This window comes from Molothrus ater, chromosome 3, assembly GCF_012460135.2.
Source record: "Molothrus ater isolate BHLD 08-10-18 breed brown headed cowbird chromosome 3, BPBGC_Mater_1.1, whole genome shotgun sequence".
NCBI classification, from domain to species: domain Eukaryota; kingdom Metazoa; phylum Chordata; class Aves; order Passeriformes; family Icteridae; genus Molothrus; species Molothrus ater.
Window position 1 is genome coordinate 111,734,548 of NC_050480.2, and position 25,279 is coordinate 111,759,826.

The window sequence follows — 25,279 nt, forward strand, 5'->3', positions numbered from 1 at the left end:
GGAGCTTTACTTCTCTTTTTGTATTCAAGATCTATTTTGAGATTTGGAGAAGCAGGTGGGATTTGAAAGACATATCTCCAGCTTATCACTGTAACTATCAACATCCCATCCATGAGCTTGAGATCCAACCCAAAACCCTCTGAAGATCCTCTCTGACAAAATGTGTGGGGTTTTTTGCTGAAACTTTATATTATGCAGCCATTATGAATGGTTTTTATTTGTTCATTCTGAAGAGCCTCAGCTTATATTTCACATGAACTGACTACAACTTCACTGGCTGCTTCTGATTCCCAGATTTAGTGAGTGGTGGGAGGGTAGGGCAGGTATCTGTGGCTGAGGAGCTGGACAGACAGCTCTGGACAGACAGCTCTGGATGAGGCAGCTCTGCATCATTTGTTGCAAAGCAAAAAGCAGATTTCTTCCCACCCTCCTAAAAATTAACCTGGTCAGAGGGAGAACCTCTGGAGTACCCCAAACCAAGAAGTGAATTATCAGTGCTAATAAACAAAAGGCTTCCATTCTGTAAATAAACAGCAGGAGATGTTTAGGCTGCATTTGTTTACCAGGATTTGTCTTCTCAAGCTGGTACCATCTGTAAAATGCCCTTTTCTTCTGTTCACTCAGGTCTGACCCCTGCTGCAACAGCCAATGGGAGATCCGGCTCTGACTGATACCTGTGAAAAACCAGAACAGAACAAAAAGAGAGAGAAAGAGAAAATTTCTTCTTTACCAAACGTTTTTAAGTGGTTTATCTACTGATAAAAGGCGGTGTCTTACAAAGCCCAGTAACTTGTGATGCTTCAATCCCAGAAAAAGCAGAGTTGAAGCTTCCCTGCTCTGTCCCAAACTGCCTGAATTTGTCCCTGGGGTTATGTTCAACCTCACTCAAGGAACACCCTGGAGTCTGCATAATCAGCCCCAAAGCAAAGAGGGGAAAAATTGGGAAACCAAAGCTATCATAGACTTGAATTGTCCACACCTTCTCTGATTCTGTGAAATGGGAACAAGTCCCTTCCCCACTATTACCTATAAATAATGACTGTTACAGTGAAATCCTTATCATTCAGTGCTTGAATAAGAACAGAGATAAACACAGAAAACAGTTTATGTGATATAGATCACATTCAGCCCAGAAATGGAGCAAACCAACTGTCAGCAGCTGTAACAACCCAGAAGGAGCAGATGTCTGTCAGCAAAGCAGGAGCCAAACTCAAGGTACCCAGACACGATCATGGACAAAACACTGCTGCTTTTAAAGCAAGAGTTCTAAGAAAACTGTAAGAAGGGGAAAAAAATTCCTAGAAGTTAATACAGTTATTTCCAAAGCAGGGAATGAAGGATCAATGCAGGAAGGGAAGGAAAAAAAAAAAGAAAAGATCAGCAGTGGAACTAAATAAAACCAGAGGTTTAGAAGTGCATGAAGAGGTCAGCAATAGGTTTACCCGAAAATGTAAAAAATGCAGAGTTTGCTGAGTAACTGAAGCACTACTTCAGAACTCCCTGTGCTTTCCACAAGGCCCTTCAGCTATCAGAACAGGTTAACAACATCCAAACTCTCCTGAGAAGTGAAGTTTTAGGAGGTGCTCCAAGTACCAATATACTGCCAACACCACCTGTGCCACCACCTGCTTGGTGATATCACCCAGGCAGGTAGAGGCTGGTTTGCACACAGAAACCAAACTACCTCCCCCCTCTAGAGATGCATCAAGGTTTTATAAGCTCTCATAATCATATTTAACTCATAAAAAACAGCCCCCTGTAGTTTTACCACTTCTAAAGTGGGGGTTTATTATGCTTTTTTTGGTGTGTTGAAGGTAGTTAACTTCGGAATGTCTCAACTTGACTCTCAGGTATCATATTCAGCTGGGTTTACACCAACCAGATTTTTAAAATCACTGGGTTTGTGCTCTTAATTGCTCTTCCTCAAACAGAATTCTGTAGGCTATGAAGTTTTAATTGTCCTGGGGGAAGGGATGGGTGTGTTTTGTTTCAGATACAGCAGCACACTGCTGCTCAGCAGAGCTCTGCCCACAAAACAGAGCCTGATTTTCCCAGACCCCACTCCCAGAGATTGCCTTGCCCTCAACTGGCAGAGTTCAGGAACAGCTGGGGCAGCCAAGAAGAGCTGCCTATCCCCAGGGCCTACAGTGGGATCTCAAACTGAGTTTATACTACTGGGGAACTGGAATTATTCAACCAAACACAGCCCTCAGACCCTGCCAAGTTTACATCAAGTAACTGTGGAAGCACACAAGTTAATAGCAGAAGAAGGCAGTGTAAGTTGATAAGACTCTCAGGCTCCAGCCTAGCTGAAATCCTGCCATCTGCATGCCTGATCACCAGTGCAGAGTCCAAGGTTTGAAAATGTGCAACTCTTGACCTATTATGATTTATAAAAACCATTTCTTGTCCTGGGCTGTGGGACACAAAGGTTTGTGTCTCACTGCTTTTGGCTGCCCTGCTCCCATTAATTAATCACTGGGTAACAGCTCCAGTCATTTACTTGTTGTTTACTATGGTCCACTTACACTCATTGCAGGGAATTAGTGTGTGTTGAGTGTCTGGATAACAACCTAAGATACAAACACAAAGCACTGGTAGATAAAAATTATAAACAGAGATTAAATGTCTGCCATGAGTGGAAAATCTGAATCGTGCTCAAGAGGCTGCCTGACACTGTCACACGTGGCACAGATGTCACCACTCCAGACAATGTGCTCAAGGACAGGGCACAGCAGCAGGAGCCAAAAAACTCAAGCTGGGCCTTGCCATGTCCACTTTCATGGAATCACAGAAAAATTTGAGTTGGAAAGACCTTTAAAGGTCATTTAGTCCAACACCCCCTGCAATGAGCTGGGACATAACTGGAATCACATTGTTCAGAGCCCTGTCCAAGCTGACCTTTAATGTTTCCAGGGATGGGGCAGACACCAATTTCCTGACCAACCTGTGCCATCCTCATTGTAAAAAGCTTCTTTCCACAAATTATGCACTGTCCCAATGTCCTGAACTGCATCAAAGTTCTCCCAAACAGAGCTGGATCTGTGCTGGGATCCTTTTTGTGGCTGTCATTTAGCCAGAGCAGCTGAGCCTGTGACCTACTGCAAGTCCTCACAGTTCATAAAGCTGCTTCTGAAAAATGTTTTTAAGGCATAAAATTTATCTGTACCTCAGCAAGGTTGAGGCCTCAAAACTATCCCAACAGCTTGACCAACCCAAGGTCACATGCAAAGTCTTTCAGAAGAACTCATCCAGGGTCTGCCAGATCCCAGTGCTGTGGGATCCAAACCCATCCTTAACTCCTTTCATTGTAAAAAAAAGCAAATTCCTGAAATGGTCATGTCAGAGTTTCTTGCATCTCAAGTGGGTTTCACACAGCTGACTCACAGGACAGTGACCACCAGGACCCTCCTGTCACACTGTCTCTAATCACACTCTGCTTTAGGGAACTGCACTGGCAGTAAAAAAGAAATCACCCTGCTGCCAGAAACAACTGATGAAATAACTTCTCTGGAGTACTGAAAATCCAGTTGAGCTGAGGAAATTCACTCTCCAAGTGAAGCAGGGACCTCAAGGAGGGCTCTGGGCTCAGCATCAGCAGGGCCAGGAACACACCTGGTTATGGACACCAGCAGTTTTCTCACAGAAAACACTGCAGGAATGTGCTATCCACAAAGGATTATTGCAGCTCAGATGCTGACTGCTTGTGTCACACTCACTCCTTCCCACAGCAGGTCACACCTCCCAGTGATAAACAAACCACTCTGTGCTCACTCCCCTGGCCAGCCCTGCTGTCTCCTACACAACTGATTAGGGGAGAGTTTCCCCTTCAAATATATAAAATAAATGGCAAAATACATCATCAAGAGAAGGCCACTGCTATGTGCAGCTGAAATCTGCTCATAACCCTCAACTCTGCTATTCATCAAGTCTGACTTGAGAACTGGTTTTCACCTTCACTGATATATTTGTTCAGCAGCTCTGCTTTGCATTTCTTTAATGTTTCTTTCAGGAGAGGTTTTTAGAAGCACCTGGAATACGTCAGAGCCTGGAGAAGAAAGTTAACTGACTGTGTTTTAATTCTTCACTTTGTAAGCAAAGTCCCAGATTCAGAGAACAAGTGCTTGCAAAGGACACCTATCAATTTAGGAGATTAGCACAGCTTGTTTACAGAAAACCTGCAAAGATCAAAATCATAAAAAACAAATCTCTGTGTTGTCATGAGTATTAAGAAAAAAAAAAAACAAAAAGGAAGGAAAATGTTTCTGAAAATGCAGCTTCATGCCATTTGAGTGATCAATAATTCAGGAATTTTCTGAATTCTCTTCAGAGTGGAACTAGTTAAGTTTCCCTGTGTATTGGCATTTGCTCAGCATCCCTGTGTGTGGGTTCCAAACCTGTGGGGATTTTATTTGTTCCAGCAGTGCTCCAAGGCTGCCCTCCACTGCACGTGTGTTTAGCATAAACTAAAGCCAAGTCCTGGAGATCTCCTATCAATTAAGGCAGAGACAGGAGGACAGGGCTGGGTTGTACAAGCAGAATAACTGGGAAGGGTACCAGAACTGCACCCTGGAAAGCTCTGTGTGTATTTAAAAACAACCCAAAAAATGACTTCTGCGTTTTACTGTTGATGGGTTTGGGGATTTTTTTAATGGTAGCTTGGGTTTTATGTTTTTAAGAACTGAAAAAACTGAATTGAAATTTTTGCTCTGTAACTTCAGGAAAATAAGGGTGGCTTTTTTATTCCTTCCCTCCCTATGGGTAAAAAACAGGAAAGGTAATATTTCCAAACCTTGCAGAGGCATCATCCATCAAACCACTTCAGCCCATCTGCAGAGGGCTCATCCCTGTGCTCTCCTCCCTCTCTCCTTTACTGTAGAACAGAAAGACATCAGCTCCTGAAAATGTTTCCCCACCCTCCATCTAACTTTGGAAGCTCAGACAGCATCTCTGAGAGAAGTTTACATTTCTCTCTTCATCCTCTTCCTCCTGACCATAACCTGGTGCCCAAGTACAATTCTTGTGGCAATTTAAGCAAATTCCACACGACTTAAATTTGATAAAAATTTGGCAGCTCACCTGCCCCAAGTGGGGCTGAACCCCCAGCCCTGAGCAGGCTGCAGTGATGTTAAAAGGAGCTCCAAACACCAGGAGAGGAAATTCCGCAGGAACTATTATTAGCTCCTGTTTATACTGTCATTTTTCTTATCAGTAGGAGATTATTTATACAGAGCCCAACCCAAGTGCTTCTTGTTTATCTTATTACAGACACCATTAAAAAAGTTTCTATAAAAAGCAGCTCCTGTTTTTAGGACCAGCACTAGTAAGTGTTATGCTAAGTTTTTGCTGCTTATCAATCATTCTTTATTTTCAAGTCACTTTTTAATACCCTGTTACTATTTTTCAACCTGCCCTGTCCTCTCCATACACCAGGCAGCCCTGTAGAATGTCTTCCAGGTTTAACTTTTCCTGTCAGATTCATTATCTAAATGACTTTTAGAGTTTCTGGTAATTTTATAAGGATTAAGAGAGCCTCAACATTTTTCTACTGCAACAGCTGACTTTAACCCTCAGCTCTGTGTTCCTCTCTCCTGCATCCTCCCTCTCCATCACTTGCCTTGTGCTACAACAGGAAAAACAAGAGGAAAACCTGTTTACTGATGCAGAACTGCTCTGTAGGACTATGGATTCTGTAAGTGCTCTGCAAGGTTAGAATTAAAATGGGAAAAAGGAGAAATGTGGTTTTGAATTAAAGTGTAGTTTGAAGAATTAGCAAAATTAGGCAAAAAGGAGGTTTTGAGGGGTCACAACTGCAGCAGAGGTTTCTGCACCAAGGACAGAACATGGCAAGTTACAGAATGGGGATAAATAAGGTCATAAGGACAGAGGAAACAGAGAATTGGTGGAGGTTGTAAGGAAAAGTTGCCAGCAGAGGTAGCCAAGCCAAGCCACTCTCCTGGACAGAACCAGCCATAAATTTTTCATTTCTTTCTTGCCTCTTTCCCAGGGCAGAAGAGATGAAGACTAAAAGCCAATTTTTCTATTTTCCTCTTGTACAAGTAACTTTTTACAGAAAATCTTTATCAGTAAGACTAAGGCTGTAAATCCTGAGGTGATGCCATTTGGGATCACACACTCTGCAAAGCCTCTGCCTATACAAACTGGTTTTTTACTGAACCAGAAGCGATTTCCAGACATTCCTTGGGAGTCTCTTCCCCAGCTGAAAGGGATGTTGGAGGCATCTGAAGAATATTCCAAGCCATCCAGCACTCATCAGGCAGAGACAGCTCTGGAAGGGAGAGCCCTGGGATGCTCTGCCCCGGATCTCTGTCCCAAGATATTTCAGCCACTCCTCACCACTCCCTGCTTTGGAGAGGAAGCTGATGTTTCTCCCTGCTAGAGCTGAGCACACTCTTTAATCTGGTTTTTCCAAACATCTCTCTGAGATTTACCATTTCCTCAGATAAGCCATTAATATGCACTTAGGGGTGGCACATAAGTGCTACACATCTGCATACACAAGGCCAGGGGTTGATTTACAATTAATCAGCTCCCACCAAGCCCAGGGAGGATGACTGAGATGTAAAGATGTACTGGTTTCCCATGGATTTGGCTCCAAAACAAGATAATAACCCAGTGCCTTCAGCTCAGCCCCCATTCTGTCCCACTGACACCCGGCAGTATTTCTCTGGTCCCTCTGTGAGCACAGAGTGGGTTGAGTGGGATGGGTGTGAAATCCAGGCAGCCACATCTCAAGTGGATGGGTTGGTGTCATTTATTCACAGGAGGAAATAAAGAGAGCTCCCAAAAGCTAAATGCCAACTTAATGGCCACTGAAATCCAAGAGAACAGGCTCAGGATGGAAGGAGGGAAAGGATCAGGTGTGAAGAGATTGGTCTTGCCTTTCCTACAGCTTCTTGCAGGGTATCAAACACATGCATCAAGGGTTAATTATAATTAATCAGTTAATTATAATTAGATCCATTCCTTTCACTGACACAGACTTGGGTCTGGTGTGGTGATTCTGATTCAATGACCCACAACTGGCCAAAAAAACCCAAACATTGGCTCCCTTTGGAAAGACTCCTTTTGTGCAATTTTCCCCTCTTTGCACTCCTTCTCTTGCAGGGGAAGCCAGCCTGACTTGCTGGGTGCTACACAGAGGTTAATTCAGAGATGGGCTCTTCCAGGACTATATTCAGGCAAGGAATGAACAAAAGCAGGAGAGTGACCCACTAACTACCAAAATTTTAAAGTTCACATACAATTTAAGCAACTCAACTTATACATTCATTTTTGAAGTATTTGTGCTAACATCTGATAAGGCCAAAAACATCCCTTACATTTACATAAATTGTTAATCTCATGATTTTCAGGATGAAACTGAGCCCAGGGAAAGACAAGTCATTTTATCCAGGATCACAGAAGAGTTGGAGAAATGAAAAGAATTCCTGGCTCTTTGGCTCAAGCACCACTTTGTGCTTGCCCACCTCAACTGCTGCCATGTCTGCAAAGCCACAGCTCCCAGACAGGGGGATTCCTATGACATTTCAAATCCTGGAAATATCATAAAACAACAACTTTCCTCCTACTGCTTTGGCATTCCCAGACATCTAGCTACCTTAAAAATTACCTATTTCAAGATTTTTATCCAAGCTTGGGTTAAGTAGTTAACGAATCTTAGAGGTGTAACATAGGACTGAGCTTTCTGAACTTTATCATCAAATCTTCATCCTCAAGAAAGGGCTGGAGTGAATCCACGGCAGGGAATGGAGCTGAGGAAAAGGCTGGAACACCAGGAGGGGCTGAGGGAGCTGGGAAGGGGCTCAGCCTGGAGAAAAGGAGGCTCAGGGGGGACCTTGTGGCTCTGCACAACTCCCTGACAGGGAACAAGGGACAGCATGAGAGGGAACAGCCTCAAGCTGTGCCAGGGCAGGTTCAGGTTGGATATTGGGAACAATTCCTGCCTGGAAAGGGCTGTCCAGCCCTGGCACAGCTGCTCAGAGCACGGGTGGAGTCCCCATCCCTGGAGGGATTTAAAATCCCTGTGGATGTGGCACCTGGGGACACAGATCAGTGGTGGCCTTGGCAGCACTGGGGGAGGGATCAGACTCAATGGTCTTAGAGGGCTTTTCCAACCAAAATGATTCTGAGGCTGTTCCAGGCAAGGCCTGTGTGCCTGGAAGAGAGAAATAACAGCACTTCACCCCATGGAGGAGCAACAGGACTTTGTTACCCTCTCTGTAAAGCTCAGGGAACACACCCAGGAAGAAGTGGCACCACTGCAGTGAGTTCACCTGTCTGGATGTGAGAGAGAAGGCTCAGGGCACAGGGCACCCAGAACTGCTGCTCTTTCCAGGTAAAACCTGAGCTGGTCTGGTCATCCCTCAACCTCCCTTTGGATTTTCATTAATTGTGACTCAAAGGATGGATAAAACTTTCAACTCTCATCCTCCAACTCCTGGCTGCAGTGGTACCAGCTATAGCTGTGTCTCCTGACTATTCATATACTTTTTAATATATAAATACACATTTATCTCTCTCTCTCCATACCCAGAGATGCAGATATGCATCTATTTGCCGCACTCAACAACAATTTAAGAATTAAGGAAAACCGTTTTCATTTTAAGATAAGAACTTCAGGCTTTATTATAATGCTGTAAAATAAAATCTGCCAGCACAAGCTACAGGAAAAAAAAAATAAAAAAGAAAAAGTGATTCACTGGGGAAGTTCCATGATGTGCAGGACAATGGGTCTTAAATCAAAGGCATACATTATTATGACTAAGCTGACAGATCTGCACTGCAATGCAGAAAGCCAAGTGATATTCCAACATCTGCACCCTGCTCAGACAGGCAGTTCAGACACAGAGATTCCCAAAATGAGGAAAGGACTCCCCTCCCCGAGCTCTTACCTGTTACCTGTGCAACAACTGCTTGGGAAATTCTGCGGTTGGCGAGGAAGGCTTTGATTTCCTCCTTTATCACACTGCTGTCCCTCCTACCAAAACAAAACAACAACAGGACACACAAAAAGAGGGACAGACCAAAGTGCACCTGCAAGATGCAAAATGCCTTTATTTCCTTTATTCAGGGGGCAAGGAGTGGGGAAGGCTGGCATTAAAACAGCCCAAGTGCCTCGGTGCTGGACACTTCTTTTAACAAGTGTCACGTTTGATCAAAGTACCATAGCAGGAGAATGGATGACTCATGTCCCATATAATTCATATTAGGTGCAGCACTGCCATATGGAATGTACAAAGTTTCATTACACAGGGATGAATAAATCTCTCATACCAGCATAAAAACCTCACTCGTAAAAATGAGGCAGAAAAATAAAAAATAAAGGATAGCAGGGGCTGCATGGTTAGTTGCCCAAATGAATATGCATAGACCAACCTCCACCAGCATCCCAAGGAAAAGATCCAAAATTTTGCAGCCTCTGTCCTCACACCCCCTCCTTCAGTCCCCTACTTAGTCCAGAGCTTGCACTGAATGAACTGAGGTTTTTGTGTCATTTTTACAAGGTCTGCACAGGTAGTTCAGAAGGGGCTAAAACTGTGCTAAAAGCAAATAAATTGGACGTTGCAAAAGTACTGTGATACACAGCAAATTTCAACTGCAATAAACACATACTTTGCCCCTCCTCTTCCTCTCTCCCTTTCTGAGAAGGGCAGACAATTAAAATGAGCCTTTATTAGGCCTTATGAGACATTTTCCTTCCCCTTCTCCCCTCCTGCCCCAGCTGCATTGAAGGCAGACTCAAGCTTGCAAACGTAAATGCAAAATGAATGCTGTGCTGTGGGTTCATTTTTATTTCTGTACCCAACACTCATCATCCATATGCCTGCAAACACAAGCAATTTCAGTTTAAATAAGCACTAAAAGCATTACCTGAGACTCACTGCACAAGAACCCAAACCTCAGCCATGGGAACTTGGCACTCTGCTGTACTCACCCCCTTCCTGCACAATTCCATCATCCTGCAGCCGACAGCAAATGAGGTTGATCGGCTTTTCATACTGCTCATCTCTAATCCTCTCCCCCAAAAGCCACATCTTTCCCTGAAATCTCCAAACTACGTCCAACACATTTCCATTCTGGAGCTTATGGACTCCAGTCCTCCCACAGGTACTTCAGGAATTGTGTAGTTTGGGGGGGGGGGGGGGGGGGGTGGAATAAATTCCAACATTATGACCAAAATTGTTTGGAGACATTTGGCCTTTCCTCTTAACTTCTTTGTGCTCTCAAAGCCCACTGACTGACTTTCATCCTCAGGAGTATAATCCCCTCCTTTCATCTTTGCCATAATGCTGAAAAGAAAGCTTCTAAAAGTAAAGGAAGGTCAGCCCTGAAAAAAAACCACCCCAAAGGCTCTCAGAGAAAACTTCTGCTTCTTCATTATTTGTATTTTTCTGCATCATTCTGCAAATCCCTGCCACAAATTATAAACAAACAGCATGCATCCTCTCCAGATCCCACTGGAAAGCACTGACCAGTCCAAGTTGGATTCCCTACTCTCCCTCTATATGGAAGGAATTACAATGGGTGTGAAATAGTGGAGAAGGAGTCATGTGAATTGATATTTGATCAGAATCCTGAATAAAAGAGTGCTCTAATATCAATCCAAATTTTTGGTATAGCACTGGAAAAATTATTTCAACAGTCAGACTGTGGGACTGGGGCTGCTTCCACAAGGCAGCTGAGAGGTTCTGGGACGGTGACCCTTGGAGCACTTGAAGGAAGAACTGCCTGAAGCAACTGTCTGATGCTCTCCTGATCATCATTATCATCATCATCATCACCAAATCCTCATGGAATGGTGTGGGTGGGAAGAGCCATTTCAGGTCATTTAGTCCAAACCTACTGTGATAAGCAGGGTTATCTTCAACTAGAACAGGTTGCTCAGAGCCCTGTCCCACCTGACCTTTAATATGTCCTGGGATGAGACATCCACCACCTCCCCGGACAACTGTGCCAGCATTTTACCACCTCATTTGAGCAATCTTCCAACACACCCACTGCTGCACTTCTCACCTCCACACCTTTTACAGAGACCATCACTCACCTCATCAGCTCCTCCACTTTGTCGTCGATGTCCAAGTCCTCCTCGGAAGCCTCGAAGCTGTAGGACCTCTGGGCCAGGCTGTTGGCCAGGGGGTAGCGGGTGGGCGACATCTTCCCGTTGAAGGCAGACAACCTCTCGTTACTCTCCCTCCCGTTCTGATTCGTAGTGCAAGGCTGTGGGGAGGTGTCGTAACTGTTGCTCGGGGACGGGGACATCCCGGAGTGCTGCGTCTGCGTGGAAGCCGTGGCCGTCGAGGACGATGCCGGCACGTTGTTGGTGCTGTTGCCGTAGGAGCCGCCTCCGTAGCCGGATCTTCTCCCGAATTTGTCGCTGTGCTCTTGGTCCAGACGGTCCAAGGTTTCCAGGGCGTGCAGGATCTCATGCCTGGTCATTCCAGTGCGTCTCAGGCGCTGCAGGAGGTCGATCTGCTCTATGGTGAATCTTGGCTCGTCTGTGTAGTGAGACATGGTTTCCAGCAGGCTGGAAATGAGGGAAAATACAAAATACTTCAGTTCAATAGTTCTACGTGGTACGTGGAAGGTGCTTTATGAATTCTAGTGCAAATCACAGCAAAATCCACCTCCAATCAACTTCAGCTGGACACCTGCCATGAATGCCAATCTCAGTACACAGCAGAAGGGTTCATTTTCCTTGGAGTGCTCCAACAGCATTTCAGACGTCTCCCTACATTCCCCATACCTGCACCAACCCTGCAGTTTGTGCCCTTTTGTGCTCTATGGTGAATCCTTGGCTCGTCTGTGTAGTGAGACATGGTTTCCAGCAGGCTGGAAATGAGGGAAAATACAAAATATTTCAGTTCAATAGTTCTACATGGCACGTGGAAGGTACTTTATAAATTCTGGCAGCCCCAAAATCCACCTCCACACGGCAGCTCCAAAATCCACCTCCAACCAACCTCAGCTGGACACCTGCCATGAATGCCAATCTCACTACACAGCAAAGGGTTTCTTTTCCTTGGAGTGCTCCAACAGCAATTCAGACCCCTCCTGACATTCCCCACACCCTGCAGTTTGTGCCCTTTTTTTTTTTGTTTTTGATAAACCACAGCTACAGAGACTGTGGTTGCTCAGTAATTATGGCTGCAACTTGATCCCAGACAAAATTTTGCCTAGTGTTAAGTACCCACCAGACAGGAATCTCAGATTTCTGTGGGGGCCACAGATCTGAGTTTTTCTGGACAAGTTTTCACCAGTTATGACATGAGATTTATGAATCTCTACTCTTTCAAATCTTAACTACAAAGAGTTCAAGTTGCCCTAACTTTTGTTGCTACCTTGAAAAAAAAAAGAAGATAAAAACACACCCAGCGGAAATTCTAGTGGCCTGTAGGACCCAAGTTGATTTGACTGAAGTTGGATTTCTGAAGTTAGGAACTTTTGAACCTGGAATGTTGTCACAGATTGCCTGCCCTGACAAGGAAAAGTGCAGCACATCCAATTACTCCTCAGCTTTCATTTAAAGAAATAAGTCTTCAGCTTTTTCTCCTCTAAAGATTGGCTCCTTAGGTAACTTGACCATCCTGGTGGCTCAACAAAATCATTTTTAACTCCTAAACTTCCCAAGGTGCCAGAACAATGAATATTATTTGCTGCAAAGCCCAGAAATGGAACTGAAAAAAAATCCCAGTATGCTCCCTTAATCGCGCTTCATTCCTAAGTCTCCTGGCTACAGATCCAAATGTCACACAAAAAACAAGATCTCCTCCTTCAGAACTCTGGATCTTGAGAAGAAGGGATGGCAGATGGAGGGCAGGCAGAACTTGGCAAGCAGAATATGGCATTTTCCATCCTTCTCGGGAATCTTCTCGTGAGTCAAGGGTTTATTGCCATTCCTGCAGGAGAGCAGGGTGAAGAGATCGCTCAAACTCCAGGAGACGTGACAGAGCTGATGTACAATCCCTGAGAGCCAGAGCAAATCATAGCTGAGGGAAAGTCAAGGAAGAATTCCAAGGACCCTGTGAAAAAGGCTGTCAGACTGAGAGACCTTCCAGGGCTGCCTATTCCTCCCCACAAATTTTGAGGATGACTCCTTATGTCCATTTAGAGGACACAGTCTCAAGCTATGTCAGGGAAGGTATAGACTAGATGTTAGGAAGAAATTTTTCACAGAAAGAATAATAAAGTACTGGAATGTTCTTCCCAGGGAGGTGGCAGAATCACCATCTCTGGATGTGTTTAAAAAAAGACTGGACATGGCACTTGGTGCTGTGCTCTAGTTGAGGTGTTAGGGCATAGGTTGGACTCAATGATCTTAGAGGTCTCTTCCAACCTCATTATTCTGTGATTCTGTGATTTCTGCCCTGGCACAGAGAAGTTCCTAACAGGAATCATGGAATGACTCAAGATCCATAGTTGGGGCTTAAGAACAACACTGAGAACTGGCTTGTTGGAGTAGAGCTGAAGTAGAGCTGTAAAGACAAAGCCAGGATACACAAATCCACAAAAATGGCACTTGCAGCCTGGGAAATACAGAAATGAGAAGAAAATCTCATCTTTGCCCTCATCCAGCAACTACTGAGCTCCTTAGATTGTTTTGTGGGAGAAGGAAGCAGGAGGACAATGCAAGGGGATGACTCCCATCCAAGAAAATGCCTGTGTGAGAAGACAGACGTTCTACATCCACATCAGCGCTTCAGCCCAACGGGAATGTGCTGTCCTCTGGAAAACTGATTACTGGAAATGTCCAGGCCATTTAAAATTTTCCAAGACAAGCACCCAGACTGTTGAACCACAGGAGGGCATGGCAGGCAATGCAGCAGTCAACCTGCAACTGACCTGGAATTGTAACAACCCCAATTTGGAAGTGGCATCCCAGGCTGAGACCTTCGGAGCTTGGCGGGGAGCATTTGGAACCAGACGTTGTGTTCCAGGTTTGGCCTGTGGAGGAGGCAGGGCTGCTCCATCCTCCTCTCCCAGCTTTGGGAGAAGTGTCACAAGGACTTACTGACTCATCACAGCCAGCTCTGAGCAGCACCATTTTCAAGCAGAAAAATCTCTTTAAACATCTGGCCTTGAGGTGGTTTTCACTGGATACGCCAGCTCACCCTTCCTCAGGGCAACACCTGGTTTGGGCATTTCTTACTGATGTTTCTAATGTCACCATTTCCCAGATCATTTATCTGTCAATACCAAGTTTCATGTGCTCAGGTTCTTTGTTTGAACTGGAGAATTTAATGAGCCAGAGCCTCCAACCAGAATTACCTCCACTCTTCAGCATTTAATACTAAAGCATACTTTAAATTATTTAATCATTAATTTATCACAGATGCAGAAACCCAGAACTTTTGTCCTTGTAGCCCCGTGAACTAAAAAACTCCCATCTGACAAAAGCAAGACTTTCCAGATGGCTTCAAGAATGTCAAGCAACACAGAATCGTGGAATTACAGAAGGGTAATTGAAAGGGGCTGTAAAATCATTTAGTTCCACCCCTTGCCATGAGCGGGGACAGCTTCCACTATCCTGGGGTGCTCCAAGCCCTGTCCAGCCTGGCCTTGGACACTTCCAAGGATGGAGCAGCCACAGCTTCTCTGGGCACCCTGTGCCAGGGCCTCACCACCTCCTGCAGCAGTTGGTGGCCATGGCCAGCGACTCTCTCTAAAATTTGGGTGTCATTCCTAATTTGTCTGAAGTGCCAGGGCTCAGCTCCTGGATCTGGGTGCCCAGGCCAAATTAATCTCCTTTAGTGAATTACACACAATGATTTGGTGAATCCTAAGTGTCCTTTAGTGAATTCCAGCTAATGAAGTACAGAGTTCTCAGATGCAGGGGCAGCGGTTGACCTCTTGTTGCTCATGGCCTCAATTTGTCCCTCTTTGACACAGCTGAGCTTGTGCAGGAATTTCAATTCACAAGGATGCAAAAGCTGCTGGGCAAGGCCACCCTCTGCCCCAAGAATAAGATATTCAGTGATTTCCAACTTGTGTTCTGAAGTCCTATTCATCAATGGACTTTAAAGCCTTGCAGAAAGTAATGTAAGAGCAGCAAACTTAATGTCAAATTAACTCCATGATATCGTATTTAACACAAGCACTGGAAAAATGTGGACAAACTGAAAAAAACCCCAAACTAAAATCAATTTTCTGCTTGTCTGTCCATGCAAAGAATTAGTCCAGCCCTCTATAACTTTTAAGGCAACTTCTGGGTAATTTTTAAGAGGTAAGAACCAAAATTAGAGCATCTCCCTGCTGGTCTCACTAAAGTCATACAGAGATGCCCAAAGTGCCTTGCTTATATTTGCACACTCAGCAAATATTGCACTGACACATCTCATTGGTCTTCTTGATCTGGAACTCCCGTTCCCATCTTCATGTGCTTTTCTCCACAGCCATGAGATCTAGAAATAATGCTCCTGAGGGACTTTTAGGATTGAAAACAGCTGCAGGAACTTGGAATTTTCCATTAAAACCCCAAAACAAATATTGCAAAATGTGGTATTATTGAACGTGTTCCAACATTGCCAACTATCCACAACTTTTTAATGAATAACTACAGCAAGCATTATTTCAAACTGTTACTCGAGCAGGGCTTTGGTTATTTTCCCTTTTTAAAATATTTTAATAAACTTATCCTGTTTAAAGATCAATTTACAAAGCAGTTAATTAAATCAACCATTTTAGAATCACCCTAATTTCATTCACCTCATTAAAGAGTGAATATTCTCCAGCACTTCATCCCCCCCACACACTGCAGTAAGAGCCTCTTATCCTCCTGCACTCCTCTGGCTACCTGTAATTCAATTTATTTCCCTCTCTTTTTCCTTTTGAAATACAATCAACTGCAAAAGTAGCAAGGAATAAAATAAGATAGAGACAAGCAGAATGATTGGGGGGTATAGAAGAAAATTAGGATGGAAAATATTTTTCCTGAGAACAGGTCTGTGGACTGACTTTGCTGTAGGCAAACTTTGCTGCCTGTGTAGCAAAATATCCTCTACATCCCATGCTTTATCTGCTATCAATACTCTCACCACCGACAATGGGCTGTCAAATTTCCTTGGGGAGACACCCAAAAAAAGGCGAGATAACCAAGGGAGAACAGCTGTAAATTTTTTCTCCCTGAAATTTTGCAAGCAAAACCTCTGCAAATTTCTAATTAAGCTCAAAACTAAAAGTGACTGATTTTTAACAACTAAATCTTGCCCTTTAAGACAAAGTTTCTTTTAAGTTCTGGCAGAAAAAAAAAATCTAAGTAGCCTAAAATATCAAATTTATTTACATTCCTTACACTAAGTTGGCAATCATCCCCCCAAAAGATGGTCCAATTGTACCATTCTAAAGCATTAAAACTTCATGCTCATCTTTCACGGCTCATCCACAAGCAACCTGAGGTACCTGAATATCAGACTGAAGGGAGAACTCTAAGGAGGTGAATAAAAAGGAATTTATTTCCAGCCCAAACCCACAGATATAAAATATCCAGCAGGTCCCAACCAGCCCAATGCAGCACCACTCCTCCCCTTCTGAGGGGACTTTGTGGAGTGAGGCTGTTCAAGGGCTGCTCTCACCAGCACTGCCTGTCCTTCTCATTCCATCAAGGTTTATTTAACCTCTTTTTTTTTTTTTTTAATTAATTTCACCCTTTGGATGTGGGGTTCCCTCCCCAGTCTGACTGTTCTGATCTCCAGTGGGGATATATGGCCAGAGTGCTCTCTTCCCTTATTTTCCTGCAATGTAGAGAGAAAAGTAAGGAAAAACACATCAAGGGTTTCTCACCTACTCTCACAGCCCAAGCCCACGCTGATACAAGAATCATTTACCCAACACTTAACTTTCTAGGTGATGGAGCACAGCAGAATAATCCCATAAAAACAGCTACGAGTTAAGTCCATGTCCAATTGAACTCGCAGAAGTTCAAAGCAATTCAATTACCCGTTTGGGAATAAGGCCAGACAGCAGCCTTAACACCTCTAACACTTGAGAAAATGGCTCTGGACCCTTTAATGATCACAAGAAATCATTTTTTCCACTCTTCTACTCACTGTAGATGAGTAGGAAGCACTCTAGCATCACTGAGGAGATGCTCTTCTGCAGAGGTCCTTCTCCATTCCCATTAAAATTCACAGCTTTATCTAATAAGCAAAGCTTAAGACTTACAAAACCAGTTGAGCTTTCTGCTGTAAGACCTATATTTGATATAATCTGCATAATATGGATGTGGGCAAGAGCCAAAGTGTTCAGAACAGGATCCTAAGTCTGGTAATTGGTTTAAGAATGATTCTGATCGAGTCCCATCAACTGAGGAGAGCAGGATGAGGAGAGATGCCAACATTTCCCCTTGTCTGACCCACAGCACAGGGTAGGACACCTCTGCACTGCACTGGCCTGCTCACAGGGACATCCAGCATCTGTCATCTCATTTATTAGAGCACCAGCATTTTTCACAACATCAGAGGCACCTCCTTAGTGTCATTCACTGCCATCTCACCATTTAAACGGAAGAGGAAAATCACAACATAAATTGTGGCTTTCCAGTTGAAATAGGTTCTTCCAAAGTACACAGTTAAAAAATCACTTTCTACAACTCTTTAATTAAACCAGAGTTTTAACTACCATCACACTTGGAAGCTGAACTCCTTAACCTGCCAGATTTTCCTTGTGTGTCTGTGCATCCATTACTGGTGAGAACTGCAGCCTGAGCAGCTCTGGAGGTGGATGTCCTCCTGATATTAAAAAGGGGCATTAAGGATGGCATTGCTATTTCCAAAGCAATGCAATTTGCTTATCACCCAGTCTGACATTCAAGCACCAAATCCACATGAAGTATTGCTCCAGATGCTTCCTATAAGAACCAGCAACTACAAAGAAACTCCACTTCCAGCTGCCCACGGTGATTTTTTAACCCTGTTTTAGGTTATGCAAGCTTTTTTCTATCTCCACACATATTTATGAGATCCAAAAGTATAGTTTAAAGTATAGTTTAACTCAGTCCTTCCTTTTCTACACAGAATTCCATGCTGATGTTGGTTGGAAGGGAGCTTCAAGCTCATCTGCCATGGGCAGGGATGGCACTGAGAGATGAGGCTGATCAGGGCTCCATCCAACCCTTCACTCCATCCCAAAGGATGCAGTTGGTTCTTACAAGACACTCAAAGGAAGGGCTTTCACTGAGCTACAGCTGTTCCACCAACAGCACTGACATGTATCACCAAAAAAATCCCAGAATGTTCTGAGTTAGAAGGGACAAACAAGGATCAAGCCTAGAGGCAGAGACTGTGACCCTTCCAGGGCAGCTCTAAGGCACTGCTGGAATAGAATTGGGGCATTTAGGGCATAACAGTATCTAGTCTTCTGAAATTCAAGGTTTGGCTTTTTCTGTTCTTACTGAACAAATTAATCTCCTTCAATTTGGAGGGTGGTGAGGGCCTGGCAGAAGTTTCTCAGAAGCTGTGGCTGTCCCTGCATCCCTGGAAATGTCCAAGGCCAGGTTGGACAGAGCTTGGAGCAACCTGGGACAGTGAGTGGCATCCCTGCCATTGGAATGAGATGATCTTTAAGGTTCCTTGCAACACAAACCATTGTGTGCCTCAATGATTCACAGCAATATAAATATTTCAGAACCACCTAAAACTTTGCACCATATTAAGCAAAGCTGCCTTCAAAACCAGGAGCTGATGCTGTGAATTCTGAGGCATAACAGAGGATTAAGGATCTGACTCATCACTTATGCTCATCAGTTGCAACTCCAGTATTTTCAGAGGAGTTGTATCAGTTTTCAAAAGAGAGAGAGAGAAAAAAAGAAAAAACCTCAGGCCTGAAGTGCTCATCATGTCAACGAACACAGAGCCATCCTCACCCATACGTTTGCATAATTATCTCCTGCAGTTGCATCTCTGGCTTCTGATTTTCAAAAAAAAAAAAAAAAAAGGCCTTTACTCCCATTCATCCTGATTCACAAACAAAATGTAATTCTTGTAATGACTGCTCTCATGCCAGGGAAACGAGAGCCTCGTGCTGCAGCAAGGAGGGAAATCAGGCTCTGAGCTGAGCCCCAGAGCCCCAGCATCAGCAGCTCTGTTTAGGGATGCAAAACAGCAGCTCTGGAATGCAGAGCTCTGCCACACGCCTTCGATCAAAATGGGGACAATTAATAAGAGCAGCCTGAAACTTCTGAAAATAAATCCGGCGTAATCAAATACTCACCGCTACACAAATTAGAGGAGGCAAGCTGAGAGCAGAATATCAACACATCGTTTCTTCAGGAGGCTTCAAGTTTCTCAGCTGGTTAAAGAGCCCCAAACCCCGAGTCACTGCTCTACACAAGCTGTTCTTCCACTTATTCTCTGAAATTCTCTGCTGATAAAATAATTTTAATGGATGCTGGCAGTGAGCACACCCAGTCGTTTTGCCACTTGGGTGAGTAACTTACTCTGCTTTACATCTCTGGGAAAGAGAGAGAGAACTTGAGATTGATCTTACAAGGCAAAAATATAATATAAATGGCAATTATTGTCATAATCCAAGTCTTACAAAAGGGACTGACCTCTGACTAAGCACAGGGCTGGCAGCCAGATACTTCTGAATTCTACTCAAGGCACGCACTGATTCACACTGACACCTTATCTGTCTAACCCTAACCTTCCCTACTTCCAAAATCTGGGTTTCCTGCTATTGTTGCAATTCTTCAGCAACAAGGCAGGAATTCAAACTCTGAGCCTGGATTCAAGGGCAGAATGAGGGATCACAGCAGGACTAACAAACAGAGAGAAAAACTGTAGTGGCAGCTGAGTGCTGAACCAGGGCCCAAAGCCCAAACCTGTGCCAAGAGCAAGGAGGAGCTCTTGGATTTGGGAGCCAAAGACTAAACTTTGGATATATAAGCTCTGTAACAGCTCTCAAAGCAGGACTTGTGTGCTTTAGTTACAGTAAATTTCATGAACACACTGAAATAGTGTAATCCATGTGAAGAAACAGTCATTTAAAAAGTCATCAATAAAACTGAGACATGGGCCTGCCCTAGACACCAGACTGACACATCCCTGGAAGTGTCCAAGGCCAGGTTGGATGGGGTTTGGAGCAACCTGGGATAGTGGGAGGTGTCCCTGCCCATGGCAGGGGTGGGACAGGATGAGCTTTAAGGTCCCTTCCAACCCAAACCCAAAACACTCTGGGATTCTACAATAATTCATCATTTTCAGCCGTCAAGATAACAGGGTACAGTGCCGTCTTCTGCCTCCTCCATTTCATTTCAAAATTTGACCAATCCTTTATTAAAACGTAGGCAGAGTCTCAGAACTCTTCCCCAATAATTCTGCCCCCTGGGGTATCTAAATACTCCAATCACAAGATACCTGTGAGGCAGGCAAGTAACACTACAGTAATTTCTGCGACCAAGAGCTCCCAGAGAGGGGCTGGACTCTGGACAAGTCCAAATGACTCCTTCAAAGTCACTCAGGAATTTTGCAAGAAGGCAGAACAAGAGCCTGGCCAAACTCTTGAGCATTTTCTTACCCCACATACAGGGTTCATCTATAGCATTACACATGACAAAGTGCAGGACAACTTTGAAGCAAAGCCATCACCAGGATTTCCACCACCTCTTCCACACATAAAGAAAAAGAGACATTCTGAAGTATTTCAGGCACCTTCATTCTCCTTCAGGACCTATCACCAGCACTAACTAAAACACTTCCTTAAAAGAGAAATTAATTACTTCAGAAACTAAAATCCAAACCCAGCAAACAGCTGAACGTCACCTACCCCTGTTTTTGTGTTTAACTACAAAGCAAATCATTTTCCACTAGAAAAACAGTTTGTAGGTGCAGTATTACTGGCACAGCCTTAGTGAAGACAGAAATTACACTTGGAAAACTTAGGAATAGATAACAGTGTCTCCTTGAAGAAAATAAATCGTAACAGCAAAAACCATGGGCTTCTGGCCACTGCTGCTTCCATACTGGAGTTTTATTTTAGTTAAAAGCATTTCAGAAAGAAATTAATATCCTAATTAATGCTCTTAATTAAGCAACAAACATGTCTTTGTGTAACCCAGACCCAAACCAGGGAAATCTCCTCCATGACAGACAAGACCCAGTCTACATTCCACACTGCCAAGGCCACCACTAACCAGTGTCCCCAAGTGTCACATCCACACAGCTTTTAAATCCCTCCAGGGAAGGGAATCCCCCACTTCCCTGGGCAGCTGTGCCAAACCCTTTTGAGGAAAAGAACTTTACCATTCAACAAGATTTTTTCTTTAGGTCACTTTTGCTATGAAATCATGAATTAACTCATCTGGTTTATCTTAAAGTGAAACCAAGGACTCAGGCAGGACATTGTTTCAGTTAAAGAAGCTAAAAAAGCCAAATGAATGCTCCCAGAGTCACCCACTATTTACAAAATACCTTGTCACCGAAGACAAAAGGAGAAAATCAGCTGAGTTTTCTGTTACCTGAGTTTAATTAACCTGTTCTGTGTCACATTTCAAGGACACTGCACAGGCACAGCTCAGCCTGTGGTGATTTTCTGAGGCACTCCAAGTCCAGTGCTTGCTCTTCAATCTGTGCTGACTTGGTAGAGTTTACACTCTTGTTCTTTTCTTCCTGTTATTTTTCCCAAATGATGACAAGGCTTCAATCCAGTCCTTCTCCACCTGCATTATTCACCCTGATTTTCTTTTATTCACTGCCCAGACTTCCCTGCCATTGCTGGCAGTTAAATTCATAAGCACTGGCCTGATCATCCTGGTAAATTTGAAGTGACAACAGTGAAACTGTCTGGTTCTATCAGAAATCATACTTTGAGGGATGTAAAACATACTGATAGTCATAGATCACTATTAACACATATTAATTAATCAATATAGAGTACAAAGCTCAAGTAATTACTCCCATATTTATGGGGAGCCCAATAGAGATAAAGCTGTTGGCTACAGGGCTTAGTTTTAGATGAATTCTTAATTCCTGTGAGGCCAGGATCAAGAGTTCTGGGTTCACACACCTCAAACTCCTCTCCAGCACTGACTCATCCTACTAAGGGTAAAATGAGGCAGTGAAATGATAACTTGCACCCAGGTAACTCCTACTCTTAGGAGTAACCCAACTATTCTCTTACCATAGCAGTTCTGCAACTCTTCAATCTTAATCACAATTTTAAATTCAAACTTTTAAATTTTTTAAGGCTCCATTTTCTTCTTTCCCCTTCACAATCCCATTTACCCTTTTTAAAAGATATCTGTGGTTTAATCTGGAAACTTTCTATCTAAATGGGTCATCTTGGCCCATTTCCTCTAATTTAATACTCTCTAATCCCCTCCAAATAAGTTCCCCCCAGTTTTCCCTCAGTCAAAAATGATTAACCTCTACTTCTACAGCATCTTCCATGGCCATATTAACTGCACATACACTGGAATAAATCAAGGAAGCTGCTACTGCTCTGCTGGGAGGTGGCAGCAGAAAACTGCACAGGGGCAGAACATGACTGAAATTGAGCTAAAGCACAGGAAATTCAAGCTATGCAATTCCCAGTCTGGAAATTTCTGACCAAAGCCTGACACAAAGCTGTGAGATGTCCTTGTATTCACTCAAAGCACAGAGGAGCTCTGAGGTCACCCAGCAAACTCCAAATTACTGGGATAACAAAGATGCCCAGGGTGATGTGGCCTTACCTTCAGACTTCTCTCCTGCTGTGAACCAGATCTTTACAATTTCAAGTGGTGATTTTAATACTGAACTCCAACATCCTTCCAGCTAAAAGGAAGAAGAGGAGGTGGCTCAAGGGACTGGCAGCAAAGTAGGAAACCACCAGTTTTGAACAGAACCCTAAACCACCAGCAACAGAAAATCACTAATTAATGGCTTTTTGAAATCCATTGGAGTTTGGTTTCCAACACTAAATCCCTGTCAGTCATTATTTTTTGCTGTGACTCCTTCTACAGAAGGCTGTGGCTGCACTGCCACTTGCACTATCACTGTCCAGGGATAGATCTTCATCCTTGAGATAATCCATCAGGGAAAATGTGATGCATTCCCAGCAGCCCAGTTCCTTGCTACCTATCCTGCAGAAAAGGTTTCTCTTTCCAGACCTGACAGAAAGAACAATCTGAAATCAAGAGGTCAAAGTATCTCAGGAATCTGATTGCAGGGGATGAGCACTTGGTTGTGCCTGTAACAGGGATATTGTGAACAGCCATACAGGACTGGCCAGTGACAGCACAGTGCAGGTCAAGCCCTTCCTTTCAGCCTGACAAGCTTCAAAATTTGAATTCATTTGCTTATTTATTGAAGAAACAGCATGGAAACCAATGAAATTGAAGAGATGTGACAGAACTGATTTGAAATTACACAATGAGATTTGGACAACCTCGGTTGGCACTGAAGATACTTGAGTTGCTTGGACCAAGGCATCCAGCACCAGGATTAAGTGAGGTGCCCCAGGTTTTTTGTCTCTGCCAGAAGCAACTAAATTGAAGGTGGCTCATCCCTTTCAGTAAAGCTAGAGTGGAGTTAAACTCTTTATCCCTCCTATTTGTTCAGTTGCTGTATGGAGATCTCTCCTTCAACACTGATTTTTCTCTGATCAAGACTGATTTTCTAAGAACTGCATCATTTTCCTTCTGTTTCAGTGACAGAAATGCAGAAGCACAAACAATACATGAGCCAGACCAAGTGAGCAATTCAATGTTACTACTCCCTAATTTAAATGTCCAGTTATTTTACTATTTCTGGTTTAAATGTCTTCTCTGGTTTAAATCTTCCACTAAACCAGTGACACTCTCCAACTGAGCAAACTGCTCATAATCGTTGTAACCATTTCTCTGCTCTTTTTAGACAATTTAACAGAACAACACCACAAAATTACTCTTAATTATTATGAGTTTCTTCAGCTTGTACTTACACTACTGGAAAAGTTCTGAGCATACTTTACATGAGGATGGGACGTTACAAAGCCTCTTGAGGGTCTTCAGTGTTATTCACCATTCTGGAAGACACAAGGAAAAGATCCAAGAACATTAGAGATGTCTGGGGGAGGCAAAGGGATCCAATCACATCATTCTGGATAATCTGTCACTAATCCAGACTCACAGACCTCAATGCACACGGTAGATTCTTATGGAGAAAGTTGATGTCTGGTGTTGTAATCAGTCCAGAGACAAAAATTTAAATTACAATTGATTTCTTTCGACCACAAGTAAATTAATCTATGCAATCATTTAGCCTTATGACAGTTACCTACCCTTTTAACTCACAAAAGCTATTAAAAGGATTATTTGGCCAACATCCTCAAAGAGCTCAGGAGACAGGTACTGTGTTCTGAGGAGGAATGACCTAATAGAATTTTCCTCAGCTATCACTGCTGATGACTTTCTCCACAAACTAACACGGACTGAAAGTGCTCCAAAAGTCAAACTATTAACCAAGAGGCAAGAGAAAAGCAGGATGTTCTATCCAGGCAAAGCTGGGATAGAAAATGAGTGGATACAGCAGCACAGGGAGATGCATGGGATAATTTTCCTCTGCTCCATCTGTAACATCAGCAATTGTGGATTGCTAATCCATGGAGAGCAGCCATGGACGGACACATCTTGGCTCTTCTCAGTGGTTAAAAGTGATCCAGACACCAGAGAATGACTGTTCCTCCCTCAACACCTGCTGAAGATGTTGGGGAAGAACTGCACCTCTCCCAGATGGAGCCCACTGTGCGCACAGGGATGCAGAGGCACTGAGCTGGTTAGGCTGGAAAAGCTCTCTAAGATCACAGAACCCCAGAATGGTTTGGGTTGGAAGGGACCTTAAAGCTCATCCTGTCCCTCCCCCTGCCAAGGGACACCTTCCACTGTCCCAGGCTGCTCCAAGCCCTGTCCAGCCTGGCCTTGGACACTTCCAGGGATCCAGGGGCAGTCACAGCTTCTCTGGAAAGCCTCTGCCAGGGCCTCCCCACCTTCACAGCCAACAATTCCTTCCCAATATCCCATCTATCCCTGCCCTCTGGCACTGGGAAGCCATTCCCTCTTGTCCTGTCTTTCCATCCCTTGTCCCAAATCCCTCTCCAGCTCTCCTGGAGCCCCTTTAGGCCCTGGAAGGGGCTCTGAGCTCTCCCTGGAGCCTCTTCCAGGCTGAACATTCCCAGCTCTCCCAGTCTGGCTCCAGAGGGGCTCCAGCCCTCAGAGCAGCTCTGTGGCCTCCTCTGGTTTCACTCCAACATCTCCACATCTTCCCTGTGCTGAGGACCCCAGAGCTGGACACAGAATTCCACA

At 43.9% G+C, this 25,279-nt stretch overlaps 1 protein-coding gene across 6 annotated transcripts in view; it reads right to left on the reverse strand.

Moving 5' to 3' along the window:
• Positions 1-25,279, reverse strand: part of HMBOX1 (homeobox containing 1) — a 121,152-nt gene that overhangs the window by 51,107 nt on the left and 44,766 nt on the right. For all 6 annotated transcript variants that reach the window (XM_036379709.2, XM_036379705.2, XM_036379708.2 and 3 more), the window contains exons 2-5: positions 23,920-24,003; positions 11,069-11,548; positions 8,916-9,001; positions 564-674 (exon numbers count right to left, since the gene is read on the reverse strand). In XM_036379709.2, coding sequence (XP_036235602.1) covers positions 564-674; positions 8,916-9,001; positions 11,069-11,548; positions 23,920-23,942 — 700 coding nt within the window. In that variant the 5' untranslated portion in view covers positions 23,943-24,003. The remainder of the gene's footprint in view (positions 1-563; positions 675-8,915; positions 9,002-11,068; positions 11,549-23,919; positions 24,004-25,279) is intronic.